The sequence below is a fragment of the Eretmochelys imbricata genome, chromosome 5 (assembly GCF_965152235.1).
Source record: "Eretmochelys imbricata isolate rEreImb1 chromosome 5, rEreImb1.hap1, whole genome shotgun sequence".
Classification (NCBI taxonomy): Eukaryota; Metazoa; Chordata; order Testudines; family Cheloniidae; genus Eretmochelys; species Eretmochelys imbricata.
The window spans coordinates 130,350,027-130,373,505 of NC_135576.1; the positions used below are offsets into that span (position 1 = coordinate 130,350,027).

General features: G+C 43.2%; 1 protein-coding gene across 1 annotated transcript; it reads right to left on the bottom strand.

The window, feature by feature from the left end:
• Positions 1-1,527: 1,527 nt before the first annotated feature.
• Positions 1,528-17,743, bottom strand: FNTA (farnesyltransferase, CAAX box, subunit alpha). The gene is made up of 9 exons (XM_077817922.1): positions 17,602-17,743; positions 16,740-16,825; positions 15,613-15,727; positions 14,655-14,759; positions 11,174-11,300; positions 9,881-10,029; positions 6,171-6,233; positions 4,811-4,982; positions 1,528-2,237 (listed from the first exon to the last, which is right to left on the bottom strand). The coding sequence occupies exons 1-9, from the start codon at positions 17,700-17,702 to the stop codon at positions 2,109-2,111; spliced, it is 1,047 nt and encodes a 348-aa protein (XP_077674048.1). The 5' UTR covers positions 17,703-17,743; the 3' UTR covers positions 1,528-2,108.
• Between the last annotated feature and the right edge of the window lie 5,736 nt (positions 17,744-23,479).

Below are 23,479 nucleotides of genomic sequence, written 5' to 3' on the forward strand. Positions count from 1 at the left end.
ACAATAGCTCATGTATGTGTACACAAGTATTTGTTTTCCTGAATTGATAGAGACAAATACATGACTTGCCTTGAAGAGCCTGGACTTACTCATGTCCTGGTAATTTTCCGCATTTATTCTGTAGTTTAATTATGGTTGGAAATTGTTTAACTGCCAGTAGAAGGTAAAAGTTTTAAATCTGTGATGGAACATCAAGCTCAATGGAAATACTTGCATATAAAGTCTCTCTGATGATACTGTAGTTTTTCAGAATAAATTTGATTTCAGGGACCCTCTCAGATTCCTATTAAACTTATTTTTCAACAGAGGGGAAAAATACATTAAAAAGCATTTATTAAAATAAAATTTAAATACAAGTTTATTGCCCCCTAAAAAGCTCTCAAATTTGGAGACTATAAATTTAATAAAATCATAGAACAAATTTTGTCTTGCATGCTAAAAATTGTTTAAGTTATAGGAGAAATACCAATAGTTATTTGGATACTTGTGCCTATCTGTAAAGTACAGTAGGGGTTTCACTGATTTCATGGCACACAAGGCCTCCATCTGATATACATCTGGTGTTAACTCCATTGTTTTACTATTGCAAACAACAGAACAATTATTGAAAGGTAAGACAGATTTTAGATTCCTCTAAACTACTACACAAATCTTTAGCTGTTCTGCACTTCAGTTGCATTGTATTTTTTCAGCTGGTAGGGGAATGGTTGTTTTGTAGGGCTGAATCGTAAGTGTGGAGGAAGGGTAAAGGACAAACAGGTCTGGGTATTTTTCTGCAGGAAGGCCACCAACAAGAACATTTCTTCAGCCCATCCAGATCTAGTTAAGGTAAGAGCTACACTATGTTGACTACACTTGTTTTGATCTATCTGATGCAAAATTGCTTCTCCATTTGCCACAAAGCTGAGGTTGGGTGAAGCTGGAGGAAAAAACCCCAGACATTTTGAAATGAAGATGGGTCTGGATGTTCCACTGAGAGGTTGGCTCTCTGAGTTCAAGGTACTCACCACTGTTGCTGTCCCATACAAATAACTCAAGGCTGCTCTTTACGTCAAGTATGATGAAAGCTCCCCACTGCTGTCTGGATCAGAATGCTCCAAGGCACAAGATGCATTAAAGCAATATGGGAGTTTAAAACTCCTAACCCAGGGACTGACACCTAAAAAGCACCTTAAAGACTAACAGATTTATTTGGGCATAAGCTTTCGTGGGTAAAAAACCCACTTCTTCAGATGCCTGGAGTGAAAATTACAGATGCATCTGAAGAAGTGGGGTTTTTTTTACCCACGAAAGCTTATGCCCAAATAAATGTTAGTCTTTAAGGTGCCACCAGCCTCCTGGTTGCTTTTGTGGACAGACTAACACGGCTATCCCAATACTAGAAAGCATGTGTGTGCTGGAGCGTGTACCTGTCTGAGGCACATCTTTTAATTTATGGTAAGAGATGTTAATGACAGGAAGCATTGTCTTGGTGCTACAAGACATTGTGAAAAGAAGAGAGAAACGTGCTAAAACACATACAACCACTTGAAATATATCTACGCTTTTATTACAAAACCAGGTTGTTGGCATTAGTTGGGTACAATAATAGCAGTTTTGTTGCTGCTGCAGAGCTGTTCTGGCCTATGGCAACAATTACATTCCCTGCTTAAAGTAACTAAAATTAAGTTGCTTTATAACCATTACATACAAGTGATCTGCAATGAATCTTATAAGTACTGCATTAGGAAAAGGGGGGGGGCGTGGAGTGGATTAGGCTAGAGTGTGAGAAATTGATTCAGTGCCTTAAATAGCAGAGCATTATGTATTTCCTATTAAGAAATAAGTCCTTTATTTTGGCATACTTCAAGTAATTAAGTCTTAAATTCATTTTGGATCTACCTATAGCTATTGTCAGTAGCAGCAGTGACCCAAGGGGATTGTGTTATATTGAACACTTCGCACTTGGTTCCTGTTAAAAGCAACACCTGTGCAGTGCACATAAAGTTACATCACACTCAGGCAGAGGGGAATAGTACATCTAAGCTTATACTGCTGGCTTGTGCCCCTCGACTTGGAGTTCCTTTATAAGTATCTTAGAGCTTGACACCATCTTCTGCCACTTGCAGTTACTGCTGCTGATCTGTCCGCAAGTCTCGTTCAGTGCCTGTGCTGTGCTTGTTCTGAAGGGACCTTCCAATATACTTCCAGTATTCCTTTCGGATTGTGTCTTTTTCATTAGCCAGAATGTCACATAACTAAGAAGGAAAAATTACAAAGTTGTCATATATTAAACCAAAAGCTTAACAGTCCTTAAAAAACACACATTAAGCACGGCCTTCTCTTCAGCAAGCAAAGCATGGTTTTTCATGCACAAGTTTTGCACTAGTATCCAGACTTCTGGTAAATGCATCTTCCTAAAAGCAAATCAATTATCTCTATAGTTTATGCCAACAGGGCCGGATTAACTCTCCTGTGGGCCCGGGGCTATTAGATTTTGTGGGGTGCCTGGGGGTTTGGAGTACAGGAAGGGCCTCAGAGCTGGGGCAGGGGTTTGGGGTGTGAGAGGGGGTGCAGCTTTAGCTGGGGGGTGGGGCCAGAGATGGGACAGGGGGTTCGGGGTGCAGGCTCTGGGTGGGAGTTTGGGTGTGGGGTGTTGGGGTGCAGGCTCCAGCCCGGAGGCGCTTACCTTGGGCGGCTCCTGGTCAGCGGTGCAGCGGAGCTAAGGCAGGATCTTCTCTGCTCTGCTCCCCAGCATGTCCAGCCCCTAGATGGAGGGGCCAGGCTGCTCTGTGCAGTGCCTGCAGGCGCTGCCCCCACAGCTCCCAGCCAATGGGAGCTGCACAGCCGGCCCTGGGGGCAGTGCGCAGAGATTCCTTGAACACCCATCGCCTAGGGGCCGCAGCGGCATGCCGGTGACCCGGTGCTCGTGGCTCCAGCCTCACCGGGGGCACGGGGGAAGCGCGCAAGGTTCAGGGGCCAGATGAAAAGCAGCGGGCTGCACCTGGCCTGCGGGGCCCCCCTTAGCCCGAGGCCCTGGGCTGCAGCCCCTAAAGCCCCTGCATTAGTCCTGCCCCTGGATGCCAAACAGAAGTTTGTCTCCTGTGACTCTCCAGTCCTAGGTTAAATCTTCCCCTGACCACCTTACAGGATATCTGGATATTTTGCTCCATCCCCTGGGTATAAATATTGCCCTTCAAATGTTCCATTCAGTTCTTTTTGTTAAGCAGAACACTGCGTCTTGTTTGATGAGCCAGAGCTCGGTACCACCAACTTCAAGCCCCACGTATATTAAAGAACCAATGCTTAGCAGAACAGTGCTGACACTTAAGAGGCATGAAATTTTAAGGCAACAAGGCAAATTTTGGTGCTGGTGGACTGTGAAGGATGAATGGTATAAAGCTATGGTATGCCCACATCTTGAATACTACATGCAGATCTGGTTGCCCCATCTCAAAAAAAGTACATTAGAATTGGAAAAAGGCTTAGAAAAGGGCAACAAAAAGGATTAGGGGTATGGAACAGCTTCCATATGAGGAGAGAGTAATAAGACTGGGACTTTTCAACTTGGAAAAGAGACTACTAAGGGGGGATATGACAGAGGTCTATAAAATCATGACTGGTGTGGAGAAAGTAAATAAGGAAGTGTTATTTACTCCTCCTCCTAACACAAGAACAAGGGGGGGGAGGGATAGCTCAGTGGTTTGAACATTGGCCTGCTAAACCCAGAGTTGTTGTGAGTTCAATCATTGAGGGGGCCATTTAGGGATCTGGGCCAAAAATTGGGGATTGGCCCTGCTTTGAGCAGGGGGTTGGACTAGATGACCTACTGAGGTCCCTTCCAACCCTGATATTCTATGATTCTATTCTATGATTCTATGAAGAACAAGCGGTCACCAAATGAAAATAGGCAGCAAGTTTAAAACCAATAAAAGGAAGGATTTCTTCACACAATGCACAGTCAACCTTTGGAACTCATTGCCAGAGGATGCTGTGAAGGCCAAGACTATAACGGTTCAAAAAAGAACCGGATAAATTCATGCACGACAGGTCCCTCAATCTACCTCATGCTAAATTCCATTACTGTTACCCTCAGAGGTTTTAAAAAAGCTCTTTAAGAACCATGTTGAGTTCTGCTCTACCAGTCTTGTGGACCACGAAGCTAAAGGATTCTCCCTATACATATCAGTTATTTTGAGGACAAGAGCCCTCTGCTAAACTAGTTAGAGGGAAGTAAGAGCATGTTAGGAACTTACACAAAGGTGTTTTTAAAAAACAAAAAAATCTGTTCTTTCAGCAATTTGAAAGCTCATTTATTTTCTTTACTTATTGGCATTTCCTCCTTTTCTTGTGTGTAATGTTTGGGATCTTTCTGCTTTTTGCTTCTGTCAAGTGAAGCAGAGGTGGCCTCTGTTGTTGGCAAGCTACTATGGAAATTCTTGCATACAGACTGATTGACACTAAGAGGCCAAGGATTCACATACTGTACGATTATTAAGAACAGGACACTGCTAATGGAAGTCAAATGCCTTCTGAGTGCAGGGAAAAAACAACTCATCAACATCCCTGAACTTCTGAGTGGCTCAGAGGATTTCTCTTCAGTATAATGAGAAGTAGTAGATGGATAGTGCACACTAACAATTTATTAACCACAGTGCACAGTAACGGAAACAACTACTTAATGCCGTCATCTCCAATAACTGTGCAATTAATGTACAACTCTATTTTACAAGAGAGCTTTTCCATTAAAATAATCCAGTCTTTGCTCTGTGTGGCAACAGATTCAGATAGACAAACTCCCTGAGGTAGAGAAAGTGAGTTCTCAACTCACCTCTAATGCTTTGTTTAGTGTTTCTTCCTTGTCCTCACACTGGTTTTCTAGCATGTCTTCATATATATCCACAAGGAAGGCAATCAGATAGGGAGAACTGTGGCTTGGCTGTAAATCCAGCAGTTGCTCTAATAGATTTTGATATTTGGAAAGACCATGATCCTGCAGAATCCTAAAACAGAGATTAGTAAGTACTGCTGGCAGCTTTGACAAAGAATTAAGCAAGTTTTGGCTTTGATAGATTGATCTGAAGATTTTAATCTAACAGGAGCTATAAATATAAAAGAGGCAGAGGGTAATAGATGTAGTTCAATATAGCAACAAGTCAGCATTGCTGTAGCAGTGGTTTTCAACCTTTTTTCATTTGCAGACTCCTAGAATAGAGATGCAGACCCCTTTGGAAATCTTAGGCAGTCTGCAGACCCCCGGAGCCCACAAGTTGAAAACCACTGCTGTAGTAAGCTATTGATGAACATCTCAAGTGCACAGTGAGACATGAGGCAGGGTGCATTTAACCAACAACCTCCTAATGCATAGCTGGTGTAGCCTAATACATTTATTCCCCCCCCCCCTTTTTTTAAAGTCAACTTTTGGTGGTTTTATGCCACATATCCTTCCATTATTAAGTATGGCTCATAGCGAGATGAGCAAGATCAAGCAAAAAGGTTATAAACTGCTTTCCTCTACTACTATGAAAATATTTTAAGTTGTTGGGACTCTGAACTCAGTTTCTTAAACTGAATGTTTCAGCACAGCTAGGAAGGAGAGGTGGAAAGTGTGTGAGAGAGATGATAGGAGCAGGGTGGCACTATATAATGCAGAACTCTTAACCCTTCAAGGTCAGGGGAAAGTCCTTTTCTCTTTACTGCATCTTGACTCCAGTCAATGAACTAATGGGGCTTTCATTTCTCTTCCCGAGTTCTGTACTATCAAAGACTTTTCATTTCTGTACAAAGCACCATCTTGTGTTTTGCAGAGGGGCTAGCACACTGTCAGGACTCCATGAATAAAAATAATGTATATGGTATTTTAAATACTTAAGACTTTTTTTTTTGATCCAGTAAATAGAAGCAACCTGCTGTGCATTTTCAAATGTGACCAGTATTGATGATCCCCTGCCAAAGCTCCCAATCAGTAATTATACGGAAAGTGGGCCAGGAGATTAGGTTACTATATTAGCCCTTAAAGTGGGTATAACCTCAGGCTTATCTGGATCATTGCTTTTCAGTTGTTCCCTCAGAGCTGTAAACACGTCTAGGCATGAAACATTCAATGTGAAATGGCCTGCAAGTAACACCAACCTGCAACAATCCCCCTTACCAGAAGCCCTCACCCCACAGATATGAAATACAAGTCTCACCCTTTTAGATAGTTCCATGCACTTTCATTATGTGGCACTGTCTTGATCATTTCTAGAGTGTACCTGTGAGGGAAAACACGGGTTACACTTCTGTCAGAGGTCAACGAGCCAAAAAGAGAAACATGTTTTCTTTACCCAGACTCAGATCTCCTTTGCAGCCTCCTCCCCATCTCACTGGTCTCAGCCCTCCTCTGCATAAGCTTTTTAAAATACAGACTAAAGCAGACATTTTGCTGATCATCTCAGATGGTGGCATAAAATACAACTGCCATGCAACTTAACTGCAGTTGTCATGACAGGACAAGCCACTGCAGGATAGCGGTTATGTGCCCGGAGGCACTTACCTTCAATTTACAATATATGAATTCCTACAATTATTTTGTAGTTTATTTCAGGAGAGGGTAACTCTCCCACACAGTATGACATAATAAACCTATAACAGAATATGCAACTTGATGGTATGTTGAAGAGGGGCACATGCTAGGACTGCAGAATCCACAGATGCTGGATTCCATTTCTTTGTGCGCATCCACAGCACTGTTTGCAAAACTCCACTTACAAGGTCAATCAGTTGCACCTGTGCAAACTCACTGGAGGCATATAGCACCGGTGCCAATGAGGACATGGGCTGTTCCTTCCTAGTTCAGTGGCAGAGTTAAAGTGAAGAGAAGGAGCAGAGAAGCAGCTTCTTCAAGCGCACGGTCAGGAGGGTCATCCACCAAGCAGAGTATTAAAGAAAATGTCATGTTTCCAGCTCTACCAAAAAAGCCTTCACGTTCCTCTCCCTCCACTAAATCCCCAAGCACTGAGACTCATTTCCAGAAACGGGTGAGAGCAATGAGCAGTTTTGCAACCAGTTTTCAATCTCAAAATATTTGAACCTTCTCGCCCTTCTGGAGCAGCCTTTTTACAGTCACTAGCAGAGGAACAGAGCTTACCACCGCCATAAGAAATCTTGGCAACAGCGGGTAGGCTAAGGTCTATGCTGAAATCTAGAAAGATTAACCCTTCAAATCTGGTTCTGGAGTAGGAGTCAGATTAAATTTATGTCAATTTGAGTTCTGAACACAGGGTCATCCTTCACAAATAAATCTAAGGTGTCCAATCCCTAGCTCTGGAGAATTAATCTGGAAATGCCTAGTCTCACAGGCATAGAAGTGGTACAGATTCAGTAACATTCAAGAAAGAGGTATCTGTGAGAAAACAAAAATGAATGTTTTTTTCTTATTGCTTTCATTTAAAGTCTTTCAACCCTCTTGATGAACACCCAGTTGGACTGCTTCAAGGGCTTAGGATGTGCTCTGAAGAGGCACTGGGTCATTCCACGCAGAGTGAACGGATTGAAATCAACATTATTTCTATCACCAATTTTAATTATGAATTAAATCAGAAAGAAGGAAACCTTCATTTTAATTTTGTTTTGCATTTGTACTTTTTACTTATTTCCTTAAAGAGGGGTTGATTCTCATTGGTTAGTAACCATTAAAAAATATTGGATTTGCAGCTAACTATAGCCTTTGCACTAGATTTGATATTTGTTTTTGCTAACCAGGAGGATACACTATCTATACACACTTAATTACACAACTTAACATACATTTATTCATATGGGTAATTTTTATTTTTTTATGTTAGAACATGGTGAACGACTAACTTCTTATCTACTAATTTTTTACTCATGGTGTGTGTCAAGCTCTATTTGGATGGCAGTAGGAATTCTTTTAGAATTGTTTTTCCACTAATTAAATATAATTACTTTAAATGTGCTAGATACATAATAAAAAAGTTAAGTTTATCAAAACTTGTTTTGTATTTAAAAATGAACTAATTTATTAACCAAAGGAAGTATTCTCTATAGTTAGTCAATCGAACTGATTGTTTCTGGTCAACCTGTCCTTCAAGATTTTAGAACTAGTACATCTCCTCCTCTCACCCCTAGTTTTTGTTCATAGACCAGAAGAGCTTTCCTGCTTTTTCAACGCCCAGTCGCTTTTCTAAATGAGCTAGTCATTGAGCTGAACTAGTTGAAAAAAGTGAAGAGACAATATTCCCTGTGCACTTGCAGAAGTAGCTATTTCTACCAAAGGCTGCTTTAGGCCTCAAACGCCGGTTTCAGGTGCTCAGTCAGCGACTTCTCTCAGTTCAGTGGTCTGACTTTCTTTAAAACTTCAGCAGCAAACATTCTACTTGAATTTTTTGTTTAATCGATGTAAATGATTTTAATAGATTATACTAAGTCTAGACCTTAGTGTAGGATGTCAATTTCAAATATTTTTTCTTTTAAAAAATAAACCTATTTAAAATAAAAATCTGGGATCTTTTTGTTTTTAAAAACACCCAGATTTTTATCCAAAATATTTCCTTATTGTAATGTGCTTAGTTTAGGCAGAAAGAACTTTTTTTTTTTTTTTTTAAATAACTGTTAGCCCAGTCTTCTCCCTTGGGATCTGAAAGTCAAGCTGTTGCTTTCCTTCTTGCATCATCTTCAGTAATAAGCATTTCTGAAAACCAAAGCAGGCCCTCAGTTACACCAGGGCTATTTCTGAAGAGATTCCAAAGTTGGGGGGCCCTCATATCCAGAAACTCACTGCTTTATACTGGGGGCTCCAGCCCCAAGCATCCATGCTGATCAATCTCACGGCAGTACTGCATGGAGAGAGATGTGTTTTCTCAAGGAGATGGGGCCCTAGCTAATAATGTGCTTTATAGGTCAGTACCAAAACCTTAAATTCTACCCAGAAATCAATAGGCAGCCAGCGCAGATCATGGAGTACTGTCAGAATATGCTCGCAGCAGGATATTTAGCTTAAACTAGCAGGCTGCCAAATATTGTACCAACTTCTGTTTCCAGATGGGTTCAATACATAGTTCCAATACATAGTTCCATATAAACTGCCCGGCAGTAAGGTAACCTGGAGGTGACAAAAGCATGGAAAGCAGTAGTAAGGTCTGCATCAAGAAACAGGTTCTACCTGTTGGACTCCCTCAAAAGCCATCCTGGCTATTGCTGATCTCTGATCAGCCAGTGGCAGCTGAGAATCTAATAAGTCCCCTGAGTTGCAAACTTGAACAAACAAAACCCAAAAGGACAGATATCACCATCCATTTTTCTGCTTTTTTCTCATGACCAACCTCACCTCGCCTGAGCCTTAGCCACCTAGTTCTCATTCATGCCCCAATCTCAACCAAGCACTAGGTGCATCCATTGACCGCTTTACTCTAGTCAGAGGAAATGGAGGCAAAGCTGAGTGTCATCCACATACTTAGGATACTGCAATCCATATCTCTACACTAACCCTCCCAATAGATCCAGATATACATTCAACAAGAGGGGACACAAGATAGAACCCTTCATAAGTGCTCTGGGGGAGGAAAAGAAGTTACCCACTATCAACCTTTCAGAATGCTCAGCAAGTAAGAGAGCTACTCAAGAGCAAACAAACAAAACTCAAACGTAGCTTGCAGACAAGTCATCACCTCATTATCAATGGTATCAAAAGGCATCTGATAGATCTAACATGAGCATGGATGTTTGATCTCCTGATTATTGTTCAAAATCTTCTACCAATGCCAGCAGTGTAGCTTTTATTCTGTACCCAGGGAAAGGTCAAGGGGAGCTGAAGCCTCTGAAGCATTCAAGAGCATGCCTCACTTCTTTTGCCTATGAGAAATGGAGGACACCAAATGTAATTGTGCACAGCATTACTAACTGGACTTCTCTCTCTAGAACAGCAGGATCGTTGTAGCCTGTGGTGTTGGAAATTACAAAGTATCTTTGGTTCCAGACAGAGTTGTTTCTCACATCCTCTTTCAGAAGCTGGTCTACATACTCCAGTTCATTATCCCACAGTTTGAACTCCTACAATGGTGAGAAGAAAAAAACAAAATAAAAAACCTCACATTTAAACACGTTTTAACAAATTCTAGTTACTTCCTTCTTCATTTGAAGAATTCCAACCTAACTTCTCTCACACTGGACCCCAAGATTAGACCTAGTTGAAGAAATCAATGTAGTAAATTGTGAAATTAGTTAATTTTGGGGAAGAACAGGAGGTATAATGGCAAGTGTTAGGCAACCCTCATTATATAGAAGGGGTTCTCAGGACAAACTTTTTGGTGGCCTCAAAGTGAAGCCATGAACTCTTGCTGGTGGTCACTCTCACACTTTTTCCTAAAATACTTAGCTAGCTTTAGGAAAAACAAATAAATATGCACCTATACAGATTCAGATCATTGTAATTTATTTATTGCTAGCTACCAAGTCGCCGCTGAATTGCTGCCACGGCCAGCAGGAAAGAGAGAAGCTGCTGCCAAATTGCCGCCGCGGCTGGAGGAATGGAGAAGCTGCCGCCGAATTGCCACTGCCATGGAAACTCTTCTGCCCTTTCTGACTGCTGCCCCAAGCATTTGCTTGGAACACTGGTGCCTGGAGCCAGCCCTGGGGGCAGGACAGGCAGTAGGAGCCGGGGCAATTGGGGGCAGTCCAGGGGGAGACAATGGGGGGCCAGAGCCCGAAGCCTCATAGCCAGAGCCCGAAGCCTCGTGGCTGGGAGATGGGGATGGAGCCTGAAGCTGTGTGACCACAGCCTGCTGCTCCACCGCCCCAGGGAAGCTGGGAAACTCACTGGCTGCCTGCTCCTCCAGCTTTGTGCCCCAGCTGTGTCCAGAGGGGCAGCAGACAACACCACGGTGGTGCATCCAGGAGCAACACGTAGGGGGAGGGGCCACTGCTTTTACCCCATCCCCCCAATCACAGCCCAGGAGGCTGTGGCCCAGCTGGTGGCCGCATTTGAGAAACGCTGATATAGAGGGTGCTACTAGAGCTTCCTGTAACAAAAGGCACAAAGGCAAATTTTGAACTGGTTAATTCTGAGTTCACACCCACTTAATTGTTTTCACTCCATCTACACAAGTCAATGTGTAAAGTTCCATTTAAGAAACAAACCTCTACAATTTTGGGAGGATTCTCCTTACAGAGAAAGCAGCAGACCTGGATACAATACCTGAATAACCCACTGTCTGTGCTGCCAAGCATGGTAATTTTTGGCATCCTGGTTAAGAATTTCAGCTATAAACTCAAGCTCTTGAGATGGATCCTTCAGCCACTCTACCAACACCCGTCTGTGGTGCCTAAAGATAAAGTACAAGAATTTAAAAAATTTTCCTTCCAATATTTGTTTGACCATTAGACTTTATTAAAATACCACCTGATTACAATACTTATCAGGACAAACAAAAAACACCAAGACACCAACCCATCACCAGAGTAGTACTTTTTAAAAGAACCATGAAACATTTCACCTAGCTTTTCTAGGGATTGCTATAGTATAAACTTGCAACAAGAAAATGCCAGAAATGTATTAGTACATAACCTCTTAAAGAAGGATCATTGCTATGTTTGACATGCTTGAGAAGTGGGTGAGAAAAGCCAAACAGAATGAGGGTATAATCATTTAAATAGAACTGAGTTTGAGTACACAAGATGGGTCATGCTTGAGACAGTATCACACTTAGAAACTTGCCAGATCGCCAACAAGTGATTTTCACGGTTAGACCCATCGTTCGAATAGAAACCCCCCTAAAAACCTAACAATTTTTCCCCTATGAACACTGAAGTTCTCTATCACTTATTTTTTTCAAAATATTTTCCCCATCTATTTTACATTGTCATTTGTCACTGAATTTAGAATGCCTTCCTAAGCTTTCAGATTCAGTGTGTTCCAGTACACATGAAAACCTGCCCATAGTCACTCCCAACTTCTAAAGTAAGTGTTGTAAACATTCTATTAATGCCTTATTTGTCCCACCACTTCATTTCTAGGAAACTGGAGCAAGGACACAAGTACTAATTTCAAATCAAAGTTTCTCAAATGTCAGAAAGCAGAGCCAGTCAGAACCTTTGCAACGATCTGCAGCATAAATTCTTCAGTTCAATTCTTTGGCCTCTGTCAGGCAGCGAACAACATTTCAGATACTCCTATTACTCTGTAGCTCTAATATGGCTTTTCCTTTTCTTGGGAGCCAGCGTTTAGATTTCAGAGGCCTCTTCATGGCAACATTTACTACCCTTTGGGTCAGGGTTGGCAGAGGTGACACCCAATTAGTTTCTTGCTGCTTGCTCAGGCATTCATATTGTTGGTCTGTCTCCAGCTAAAGATGAGAGCACAAAAGCTTGCAAACGTTCTGCTTGCTCCTGCAACCTGTCCTCCTCTGTATCTGAGGACAGAGGTGCCAGTGAGACCCTAATTTATCCAATCCTTGTCAGCTGTCAGTTTCAGAGGCTAAAAAGAATGGGCAGATGGACTTCCTCCATAACAAATATGCTATTCGAGCAGCATACAAGCTTCTCCTTCCCACACCACTCAAATGGAGGGAAGCAGCATGTGCAGACTACCAGAAAATCTCAGGAAAAGAGTGGACAAATAAAACGACCATGGGTTTCAACTCCTGTTTCCAAGGGACTGGCTAGCTGTCTTCCTTATACATCTCTCCAGCTATTCTTGGCTCTTTTTCCAGTCAGCTCAGACACTTCCACCCAACGTCTTCCTGGGCTGAGGAGCAGGATTCATTAATTACCTTTGCTCTTTTCCAGAGGCCACTCCTCAGTCAGAGAAACATCTTCTAGTCATACCAGACAACTCCTTGACCACAGCACATCTGAAAAGGGAGGCACCAGAAACTCGTCTCCACAAACATGACCTGTTTCCTTTTCAGTAGGCTCAGCTGCATCTTCTTTCACTTACTTGAGGAGGTTCACATCAAAGTATCACTAAACCTGGACAACCTTACTAGGTGGTGTAGGATCTCAAACATGTGCTCACATGTTAGTAGTCCTATGGGGAGTCCCAAAGTTTGATTCATTTGCATTAAAGCTCAATGCAAAGACTCATGGTTAATTTTCCAAGATGCAAGCACAAAAAACTAAGAGCAGTGGGTTCCTTGTCTTAACACTGGCCAAGGCACCTCACCTGTATTTTCCCTCTTCTTTCCTTTGTGGCTAAGGCTCGCCACAAAGTCTCTCTCTTTGGGCAGGTCTATGCTACAGCCTAAGTTGATATAACTTACATCACTCAAGGGTGTGAATATATAGCACTGTAGCGTAGACTTGCCCTCAATCAAAATATCCCTAAGCTGGTCAAGATACAGAGGTCCAGGAAGCACTCTACCGTGCCACAAAGTCCTAGGTTCTGGGGAAGATCTGCACAGTTCTACACTGAAAATTTGGTCACCCTGTATAAAGCTGGAATACATCACAGATACTCCCTATAAATAAAACCAAGGCTATAGGTCTGGCTCAGCCCTTAGAAACTCATCCTACAGCAATAAGAAGTGTCCTCAGTTCCCTGAACACAATAGGTTTCACTCATGTTCATATCAATAATTCTCAAAGCAGTTGGCCAGCCCACCCAAATGTATGAAATACCCAAGAAGAAAACTCAGTTTGGTCTTTTGTGAGCTAAAGAGTAATCCCTTCAGGCCTGTGGATTCCTTGTATTTCCTCTATTAAAGTATCCATTTTAGTAATCACTCTGTCCAGGAAGGTATTGAGTGCTGGAAGCCCTTTCTATTGTATTTTTCCACAGAGTTTTGCAGATTTTGCCCAAATGAGCCTCTAGTATAAAATCTAGGGGCTAACCTGACATTTTTTGTTCTAATCCAAAATTTCCACTAAGAATAAAGTTACAAGTTAAATTCAAGGCCCTATGAACATGAATAAAACATATTGCTAATCTCCTGCCCTGTTTGGTGCTTTTCACCTTGGATGAAGTCTCATGAGACTAGAATAGCTGAAGGCCAGCATATCTGAAGCATTCAAAGCCTCTGGGAGGGTCAGCCAGCTTGTCCCCTGGTTTGTTCTGCAACGTGCTGACAATGGCTCTGCCCTAGACTGGAAGATCTGCAGACCAGCAACATAACTGTTCTGTAGGTTCTCTCTCCAGGCTTCCAGATAGTGGAAAACTGAGACACTTTTTAGATGAGACACTTTTGTATATTTATTTTACATGGTTGGAAACTGCTGTGATATGTAATTTATCTTTGGCAGACATATTTCTGTATACACTACTACCAGATACATCCACTCCCTGTTAGAATTCATAGCCAGAGTCTTTAGAGAACACAGTCATCCCTCTCCATTATTTCATTTGGGAGGATTTCTACAACAAAAAAAGCAACATCCAAGAGCTGCTGAAAGCTAAAAATTCTTCAGTTATATTTTCTTTATTTTTGTTGCGTCAGAATAAGTCTGGTAGTTTTAAAACTTTTCAAATGCCTAACTACATTACTCAGTGCTCCTAGCATTGGAGTAGAGAGTTATGGAGAACTCTGCCTGGGGGCAGTCCTGTTTAACACCTCTGAAACTGGCTCCATCCAAGGAGTAAGGGTGAATCCTTACCGTCCCACTTTTAGAACTGGCAGCCATGTCCATTTCTGAGGTGGTAAAAGGTAAGACAGTTTGTCTCTAGAAATCAAAAAGATTTTTACCAGACTTGGTAATTCTTTGGCTGGTCTTCAATGATAGCTGTAATATAGTTAATTTCCTCATGTAGGTCCTTTTTCAATGAATGCAGGAGGACTCTCCGGAAATGCCTAAAGAAAAATAAAAAACACACACACCATTTAGGAGGTTGTTTTTTTTTTTTAAAAAAAGCTGGAGTAAATTCAGTTAAAAATACTTTAAGAATTAAACCAATTTTTAAGAACACAACTAATTCTGAAGACATATTCATTATTGGGTAGCTGGTAGTAACCAAAATAGGTAAGGTTACAAACATATTGCTATCCAAGATCTTAGCAACTTTAAGTTTCTACTGAAGACTTGTATACCCCACATCTGTTGCAATTTCACTGAACATAGTCTTCCTGATATGAAAATAACTGGTATAAATCAATGCAATCATATTAATAGGAAAAATACACAGGGAAGTATTTGACAGTACCTATTGGTTGAGAAATCTAATTCTGTGAATTCAGAAGGCCTTACAAGTTTAGTATTTACTTGAAAATTAAACTGGCGGGTATTGCAAAGGGGATTATAGAATTACTTCAGTAATATTTACTACAAAAAAACTAGCAGCTAATATATTTAGCTATGATAAGAACTTCCTTTGAAACAAGCAGGAAATAGTTCCAGTCTTTTCACTAGGAATGTGTCTCATCAGAGAGACACTTTCAATATGATTTGTCATGTCATCTTAATCAGTGGTGGTTTTTAATGGCTAGGCCTAATCTTGTTGGAAAGTTTAGACTATCAGATAGCATTTCCCAGAAATTAGCGATACTGCATTAAAATCTTAATTTATGAGCCTGCTGCAGCTTTCCAATAATCCCCAGCCTCCCAGAAAGCAAGCAAGGCCAGTCATATTTTGAATAATACACTGCCAGAATAGTTGAAAGAGAAACCAGGTAATCTAATCAGCTAATTTTAATTACCATTACTTACCACACTGTGTAATTTGCAGCATTCAGTTCAATGGCATCCCCGGTTAACTGAAAAGCTCTTTCACTCCTTTCATCCCGCTGCAGAACAGCCCGAAAGTAATCGTAGACATCTCTGACTGGATAGATGACAGTGTGTTACTCAAAACAACTAGAAGAAATCCCGAATAGAGGATTTAAGACTGGCAACCCATGGATGCTACTTTGTGTGTGTAAAATACTGTTCCCTAAAACCCTGTTTGAAGGTGTTTGGGCCTAACAGTCTGCATACTGATACAACAGCACTGTTTACTAGAATCATTGTGGTGGGATGCTTTACATTTCTCATACTAGAAAACTCCCAAAACATCTTTCAACACATCATCTAGATAATGTCCAAAATAGTTATGAGAGCACTAGGAGTCATGCTATTTCTCTACAATCTTGACATCCATTATTGCATTTTTCTCTAGGCCTAGCCACACCATCCTAATTGCTTGCATTACCTGGAATGTGGCCGTCTACCAAGGAGTTTTAATACTTGCTTTATTTATTTAACAGACTTAATTCTATAATTTTTAAAAGATCATTTCTAAAAATCTGAAAAGAAACAGGAGGGTTTTGTTTTTGTTTTTAAAAGCGTGGGCACTCCAGGATGTGAAGGTTGTAAAGCAGGCAAACGTTATCCTTGGAACTTTGAGAAACTCAAGATTCTCCAGTCTCTAGAAAAATGCAAGTTTATGGAATTGTTCCTTTAAAAACAGGGACAGTATTAAGGCCATTTCCATGCTTCAGTTTTTTTAGTTTCAATAATACCCAGTAATTTTGACAAAGTGAAATACTTAAGCTTTGTTCTAGGCTCAAGTTGGTTTACAAATAAATTCTCAAAAAACAAATGTGTATGGTAATTTTACCTGGTGTATTTACCATTTTAATATTAAATTCTCAACATTTAAAATTCACTTCTAGAAGACTACAGGAACCTTAAAACATGTTTTTATATAGTTACTAGCAGTGACACCCAACACAAAAGCGTATATTATTGAAAACTAAACTCTAGCTTCAGTGGTGCCACTGACATATTACACAGATGTTTTCACCTTACCAAGGTTTAATTATACTTAAAATCTTTTTTTTTTTTTTTAAACTTACATTTTTCACTATAGATGATCTGAACCACAGGATTTGGCCCGTCATTTTGAGGTACTGGTTCAATGTCAGCCCATTCTTTTCTGTGCCTGTAAAATTTACATTTTCTTTTCAGTGTTTTATTAGGAAAAACGACCCAAGCCACCCCCGAAAAAAAAAACACATGTATTCAGTTGTACCATTCTTCATGGTGGTCATGATCTTTGCCACAGAGTTGCATGATACAGACATAAGTCACAGGGTAAGCCATATCCGCGGGTCATGTTCTAGCCTAGGACTATGTTCCTTGATCTTGGAGGAACAAGGTGGGTGAGGTAATAGGAGGAACAAGGTGGGTGAGGTAATACCGCCTATTGACCAACTTCTATGGGTGAGAGAGAGAGAAACTTTTTCGGCCACAAGCTGCGCCAACTCAAAGGCCGAGCTCTCAACGCAGCTCAGCGTTTGGGCCAAGGCGGGTGGCTCGGCCGGCCACCCCGAACCCCGACGCCCGGCCAGGTGCGTTGGCAGCAGCCGCCGCCGCGAACGGCTCTTGCGGCGCGCCGTCAGCGCCCAGCCGCGGAGCGCCCTGTGCCTCCCTCCCCGCCTGAGGCTCTCCCCTTCCCCCTAGGGTCTCTCCCCGGCTGGGCCGCCCCTGCTGAGCGCTCTCCCCTGACTCCCAGCGCCGAGAGCCGGCCAGGCCCAGCGGGCCCCTTGCCCCGTCCCGCTGGGCGCGCTGCGCTGCGGCGGGAGGCCCCCGGCCCTGGCGGGCGGCCCGGGGACCCGCGGAGCTGCTCCGATCTCCGGGACGGCCCGGGCCCCCGCGGAGCTGCTCCGATCTCCGGGGGAAGGCAGCGGGGCGACCCGGCCGGAGGGGGACCGCTACCTGTACAGGAGGTAGCCGCCCGGCTCCAGGGGCTCCCCGTCCTCCGGCTCCGGCTCCTGGGGCTCCCCGTCCCGCGCCTCCGGGCCCTCCACCTCCGCCATCGCCGCAGCAGCCGGGAGAGGGCAGGGACGCTTCCGGGGACAGCTCCGCACACCATAGAGAGGAGACCGGGGCCAGCTAGAGAGTCTCCTCCAGGCGGTGCCCCGAGACTCGGCCCTTCCGGTGCCCCCCCCGCGTCACAGAGCGGAGAGCGGGGGGCGGGGCCGGTGCCCGGGCGGCGCGGGGCCGCTGGGCTCCTGGGCGCGGGAAGAGCCCGGCTCGGGGCGGCCACCGCTGCTATACGGGTATAAAACATGGGCTCTCGCAAGCAACCACAAGGAAATGGAGGCCTCAGTGCAGAAAAGGCGATAAAATCGTGTTAAAGACACGCGGAACAGCCTTCCAGTGGAGCCTCAGAGAAGCTATTCCCAGTGCCCCAATGGGAGGGGAGCCCCAACCACCTAGGGAGGAAGGATGCTGGTCTTGTGATAAATGTGGAGACGCAAGTTCAATGTCTGTGTGATTTTAGGAAAGTTGCATAGTCTGCCTGCGCCCCTGTTCCCCATCTGTAACATGGGGAGAAGAGCAGTGCCCTGCCTCACAGGGGTGTGATGATGCCAAACTTCCGTCGCGGTTGCCGGACGCTTCAGCGATGGGGGCCGTGTCAGCTGATAGATCACGGCTTTCCCCGAGGAGCAAGTGGTTTTTAAATCCCTCCCACTACCCAGAAGCCTGGGCAGGGAAGTAAGGACAGCAGCATTTCAGTGGCCCCAGGAAGACAGGGATGAGGTAGCAAGTGACCCCCAACAAACAGCAAAACCCCAGTGGCAGCCAATATAGCACACAGATACCCCCTGTAGTCTATCACTTCCCGGGGCGGAGCCAGGCCTTAGGAGCTCCCCAGCAGCAGCAGCCCCATGTCCCTCCTTACAAGGCTCCATAGCAGCTTGGCAGTGATGTTGATAGTGGGGGTGGAGCCAGGCATCTGGATTGGGGGTTCTAGGTGGCAGATGATGGTGCCTGGTGGGGTGGAGTTCTGGGGTAGCTGGATGTGTAGGGCATTAGATGTAGTCCAGGCAGGGGTGGGCTGTGATGTCTGGGGGTTGTTGTTCACTGGTGGTGTTCACTGGCTAGCGTGTGTGGATCGCTGGGGTGCGTAGCATGCCAAGGGTTGGGTGTGTCTGTGCTGCGTCACCAGTGGAGTGGGACACTGTTCATTCAGAAGGGGTTCAAAGGGTTAATTCTAATGTTTGTAAAGCGTTTTGAGGTCCCTCAGTGAAAAGTGTTACAGAAATGCCAAATATTATTTTATAGTGAATTCAACCTACAGAAGGGAGATAAATGCTTGAGCACTGGGGAGAAGAGGCATTTAAGTATATTCCATATGAAGGCCGAAGCATAGTGTAGGGTACCCAACTGGGAACCAGGGACAGCAGGGCCTGATTCTCCATTGCCATGCACCTTGTGTGCTCATTTACACCAGTGCAAAGTGAGGTGGCTGTAAAATGCTACTTCACTTTGCACTGATATAAATGACAATACAAGGCGTAGCGCAATGGAGACTCTGGGCCCTTGGTTCCATTCCAAGCTCTGCCACTGAACTAATGCACATCCTTGGTCAGATTACTTGTGCCTTTGTTTCCCCTCCCATTCTTCATCTGTCTTGTCTATTTAGGCTGCAAGTGCTCTGGCCATAGATTCTCTCTCACACTGGGTTTGTACAGCTCATAGAACAATGGAGTGCTCATCTCAGTAGGTGCCTATAGGCATGACTGTAATACAAATAATATAATGTAGTAAGGGACTAACCAGTGTAATGTAAAGAAAGGCTGTTCTGAACTATAGGATTATGAATAGACACACAAAGAAAACAGAACAGTATACAAAATGGGAGAGCGGATAACCTGAAATAGCTAAAATAATTGTTACAAAATGCAGCATATAAAATAATAAAACATGAACTCCAGAAAAACAAGAGATAAAAGTTATAGACAGCACTGAGAAAATGTAACATACGCTGGAAGATGTAACATACAAGGGATGGAGAAAAATTTCCATCATGCAACTGACATGACACAGTCAAGAGAAATGGAACATAACCAGGGGGAAGCATACAAAAGCACATAGAAATGCAGAAGGGGAAAAATGAGCACAAACAAAATAATTCTTGGTTTTTAGACAAAACTTAACCAGAGAAATATAAAGAAAATATAAAGCAAAATAGAAGTAGAGATATTGTATCATGCAATGATGTTATTGGGCCAGATCCTGAGCTATGCTGCTTTACACCAGCTGAGGATCTGGCTCATTACACTTTGGGATAACGAAAGATGACACATTCAATGACATTTCAAGATCAAAAATGAATGACGTGAAGAAGATAAAGGTAATAGATCCTACACTGAGGGAAAGGCAGCGGAAAATATAAGGAGGATATGGATATGGAACCATAGAAATTAAATTAGAATATTACTACATCATCCAGTTTTTCTCTGCCAATACCATTGCTTCCTACAGTATGTTTCCTATTTTAGAAGTCCTAAGCAAAAGGGTTTCCACCACTTCCCTGGGAAGACTATTCTACAGCCTCATGTACCACTTTGACAGGCTTTTCAGGATGCTTGGACCACATTTTCTTTTTCTTAATTGCACCCCTCTGTTAGGGAGCTTATTTCTTCACCTGCTTACTTCCCTGGTCCTTCTCGCATGAACAGAGAGCAACAATCCCCGAAGTCCGAAGGTGCAAACAATTCAGTGTTTATTGGGGTGAACTTTCAGCAAGCGATGATTCCAATTTCCTTCCTTAGTGTCCCCCTTCCCAGCTCTGACACCACAGAGCCTTACCTGTGTCCCTGTTCCCATTCCCCATTCCCATTCCCCCCTTTAGCAAAACATAATTCCAATTCCCCCACCCCCATTCCCTGTTCCCATTCCCCCTCTTACTTCCTGATTGACTGCAGACTGTATAGTAAAACTTGAGTTCTGCTTAGCTATACCTTAACCAATCATTTTCCTGAAATTTAACTAACCAATCCTAACATATTGTACCATGATTATTTAACCAATTATATCCCACCACCTTAATTGGTTTACACCCAACAAAATTAATTATACAGCAGACAGAAACAATCACAGAACCAGACAGAGATTATACAGACAAACAATAGGGAAGTGGAGACTACAATGATAGAACAACAAAGAAATGAGGATTTCACATCCCAGCTATTGATAAGTGAGTTCTTGCCAGACGGGATGCTATCAAACCAAGTTTTCTTTAAATCTTCTAGGCTCTTCCCTTTCTCTTGAGGTGATAGGAATACAATCCTGTCCTGATAATGCCTAACAGCCCAATAGCACCTTATTTCAATGTGACTAGTTTGGAATGTAAGGATGTGACCCTCCACTTCCCAGTTTATGGCTGTCCCTGCTGCTTAGCCAAAGGTCTTAACCTAAGAACACAGCCTTAGACTATCACAGTGAGAGAAGGCCTATAAACAAGCAGACTGTGATTTTGATTCTTGTTTTGTACCTCTATAACTATCTAAGTGATAAGAATACACCTAAATTCTTAAAGTATAGACCTTTGCAGACAGGCCTGAATATCTATATCCTAACACCCTCACACTCAGTTATACCCTCATCTCTCACATTAGTTTGAATCTACCACTGCAGGTTTTTACTGGGAATTGAGGGATATAGTGTCTAACCATGATGTTTATTCTTTCTTGATCATTCTGCTTCCAGCAGAATTAACCCCCCCGATGCTGAGCGTGTTGTATATAATGCATACTTTGCTCATGTCTATACAATCATTGCTAAATGTTTTATTTTGTGCAAACTGGTCAGCTGACAGGCTGCAGTAGCAGCTTAATTCCTCTGGATGGCACAGCTGGACTACCCACATACCCACTTTCTTTTTCCAGACTCTATAATGGTGTGATACCATATCACTATCAGCATTAACTACAAGGGATACTCTGTCCAGAATGAATGTTGTCATAGAATATCAGGGTTGGAAGGGACCTCAGGAGGTCATCTCGTCCAACCCCCTGCTCAAAGCAGGACCAATCCCCAATTTTTGCCCCAGATCCCTAAATGGCCCCCTCAGTGATTGAACTCACAACAACCCTGGGTTTAGCAGGCCAATGCTCAAACCACTGAGCTATCCCTCCCCGTTGTCAGACTAGAAAATATGGGGAGGTGTTATTTAAGAAGCAAAACACTGACAGTCTCATGACCATCTAGCTGCATAATGAGGGCCTAATCTAAAGCCCTTGAAATCAATGTGACCTTCATTGACTTCAGTGGACTTTGAATCCGCCCCTAAATTCTAATTCTGTCTGCTGCACCCTGGACTACTCATCGTATTCAAAAATCACGAGAGACTTAAAAATCATGAGATTTAAAACAAATTTTGAGTTCATTTTATTTGTCTTCTGTTCCTGAGCATTTAGGGTGCACTCGGATCATATTTTCAGTCTCCGCAACCATGAAGGCTAGAAACTTACTGAAAAAAACCATGAAAGCTGAGATTTCCAGCCAATAACAGGACTCCGGGAGCAGGGCCCTTAAGAAAAACACCAAGTATTTCAGACACGTGATAAATTTGTGAAAGGTAGCACCATAGACTGGGAACAAACAATGGAGAGGTGCGCTGATGTTATTCAGACTCTTAAAATATGTCCTAATAGTCCGGTGGCAATTATGGTGTGCATAATAGTGGCACCCAGAAGCCCCAAGAGAAGACAGAGCTCCATTGTGGTAGGAACTATCCATACACGTAGCAAGACAAGCCCTGACCCAGAGAGCTTACAGTCAAAACAGATAAGACAAAGGGTAGAAGGGGAAAAAGAGGCAGAGAGAGAGGAAGTGAATTTTTGAAGGCCACATAGCTGGTCAGAGGCAGAGCTGGGAATAGACTATAGGCTTCCTGGTTCCTAGTCCAGTGCTATAGCCACTAGACCCCATCTGAGAATCTACATATATCTTGTGGTTATTGCATGCTCTATGCCATGCAGTAGATGTCTGACAGGAACATTATAAATGATGCTGGCACTGTTTGCTACACCATATCGCCACAAGCTCTATCTAAAACCAGGTGGGGTCAGGAGCATGCACCATCCAATTAACATTAGATTTCATAAGTTAATGCTCTGCCCTACAACAATGTCCATGTCTATTCATACAGTTCTATAGCCAGTCCTTAAAAATGCCTCTGCTGGGGTAAGCTGTCATTTATACCCTTCCATTCTCCTCTTATAGTGATCCTGTCTCCCTCCCTGTTTCCATCCCCACCTTCCTTTCCCAAACCATCCATGTTCCCCTACTATCCCTCCCACCTCCCCAACACCACCAGCCCCCCCCAAGTCCCACCCAAACTCTTCTGCACACTTTTAAACTGCTCTGCCATTCCAGTCTCCTCCGCCATAGCCCATGAATCTTCCCTTCCACTACTACCCGTTTCTCCATTCTCCTCCATCATTGACCCCCTCTCCCCCACATTAATTACATCGCACGCAGGCTGGGCTCATCTTGGGCCATCAGTTGCAGAACAAGACACCTATATTCTGGGGGAGCAGAGAATTCTAATTTCCCCCCAAACACAATCCACTTGCCCCTTTGATGTTCCAGGCATAAAACATGAGATTTTTCTAATTTATACAAAAGAAACCTGACTCGGGCCAAAGTAACCTGCTTTCAAAAACAAGCACATCTTTAATCCAAATAATGGAAGCAGCTTCCATAAGCTTCTTCGACCCAGAGGGCCTGAGTCCACTTTGCCTGTGTGTGGCACTTCCACCTACACAGAGTGCTAGCCGCTTGGAATGGTCCTGCTTTA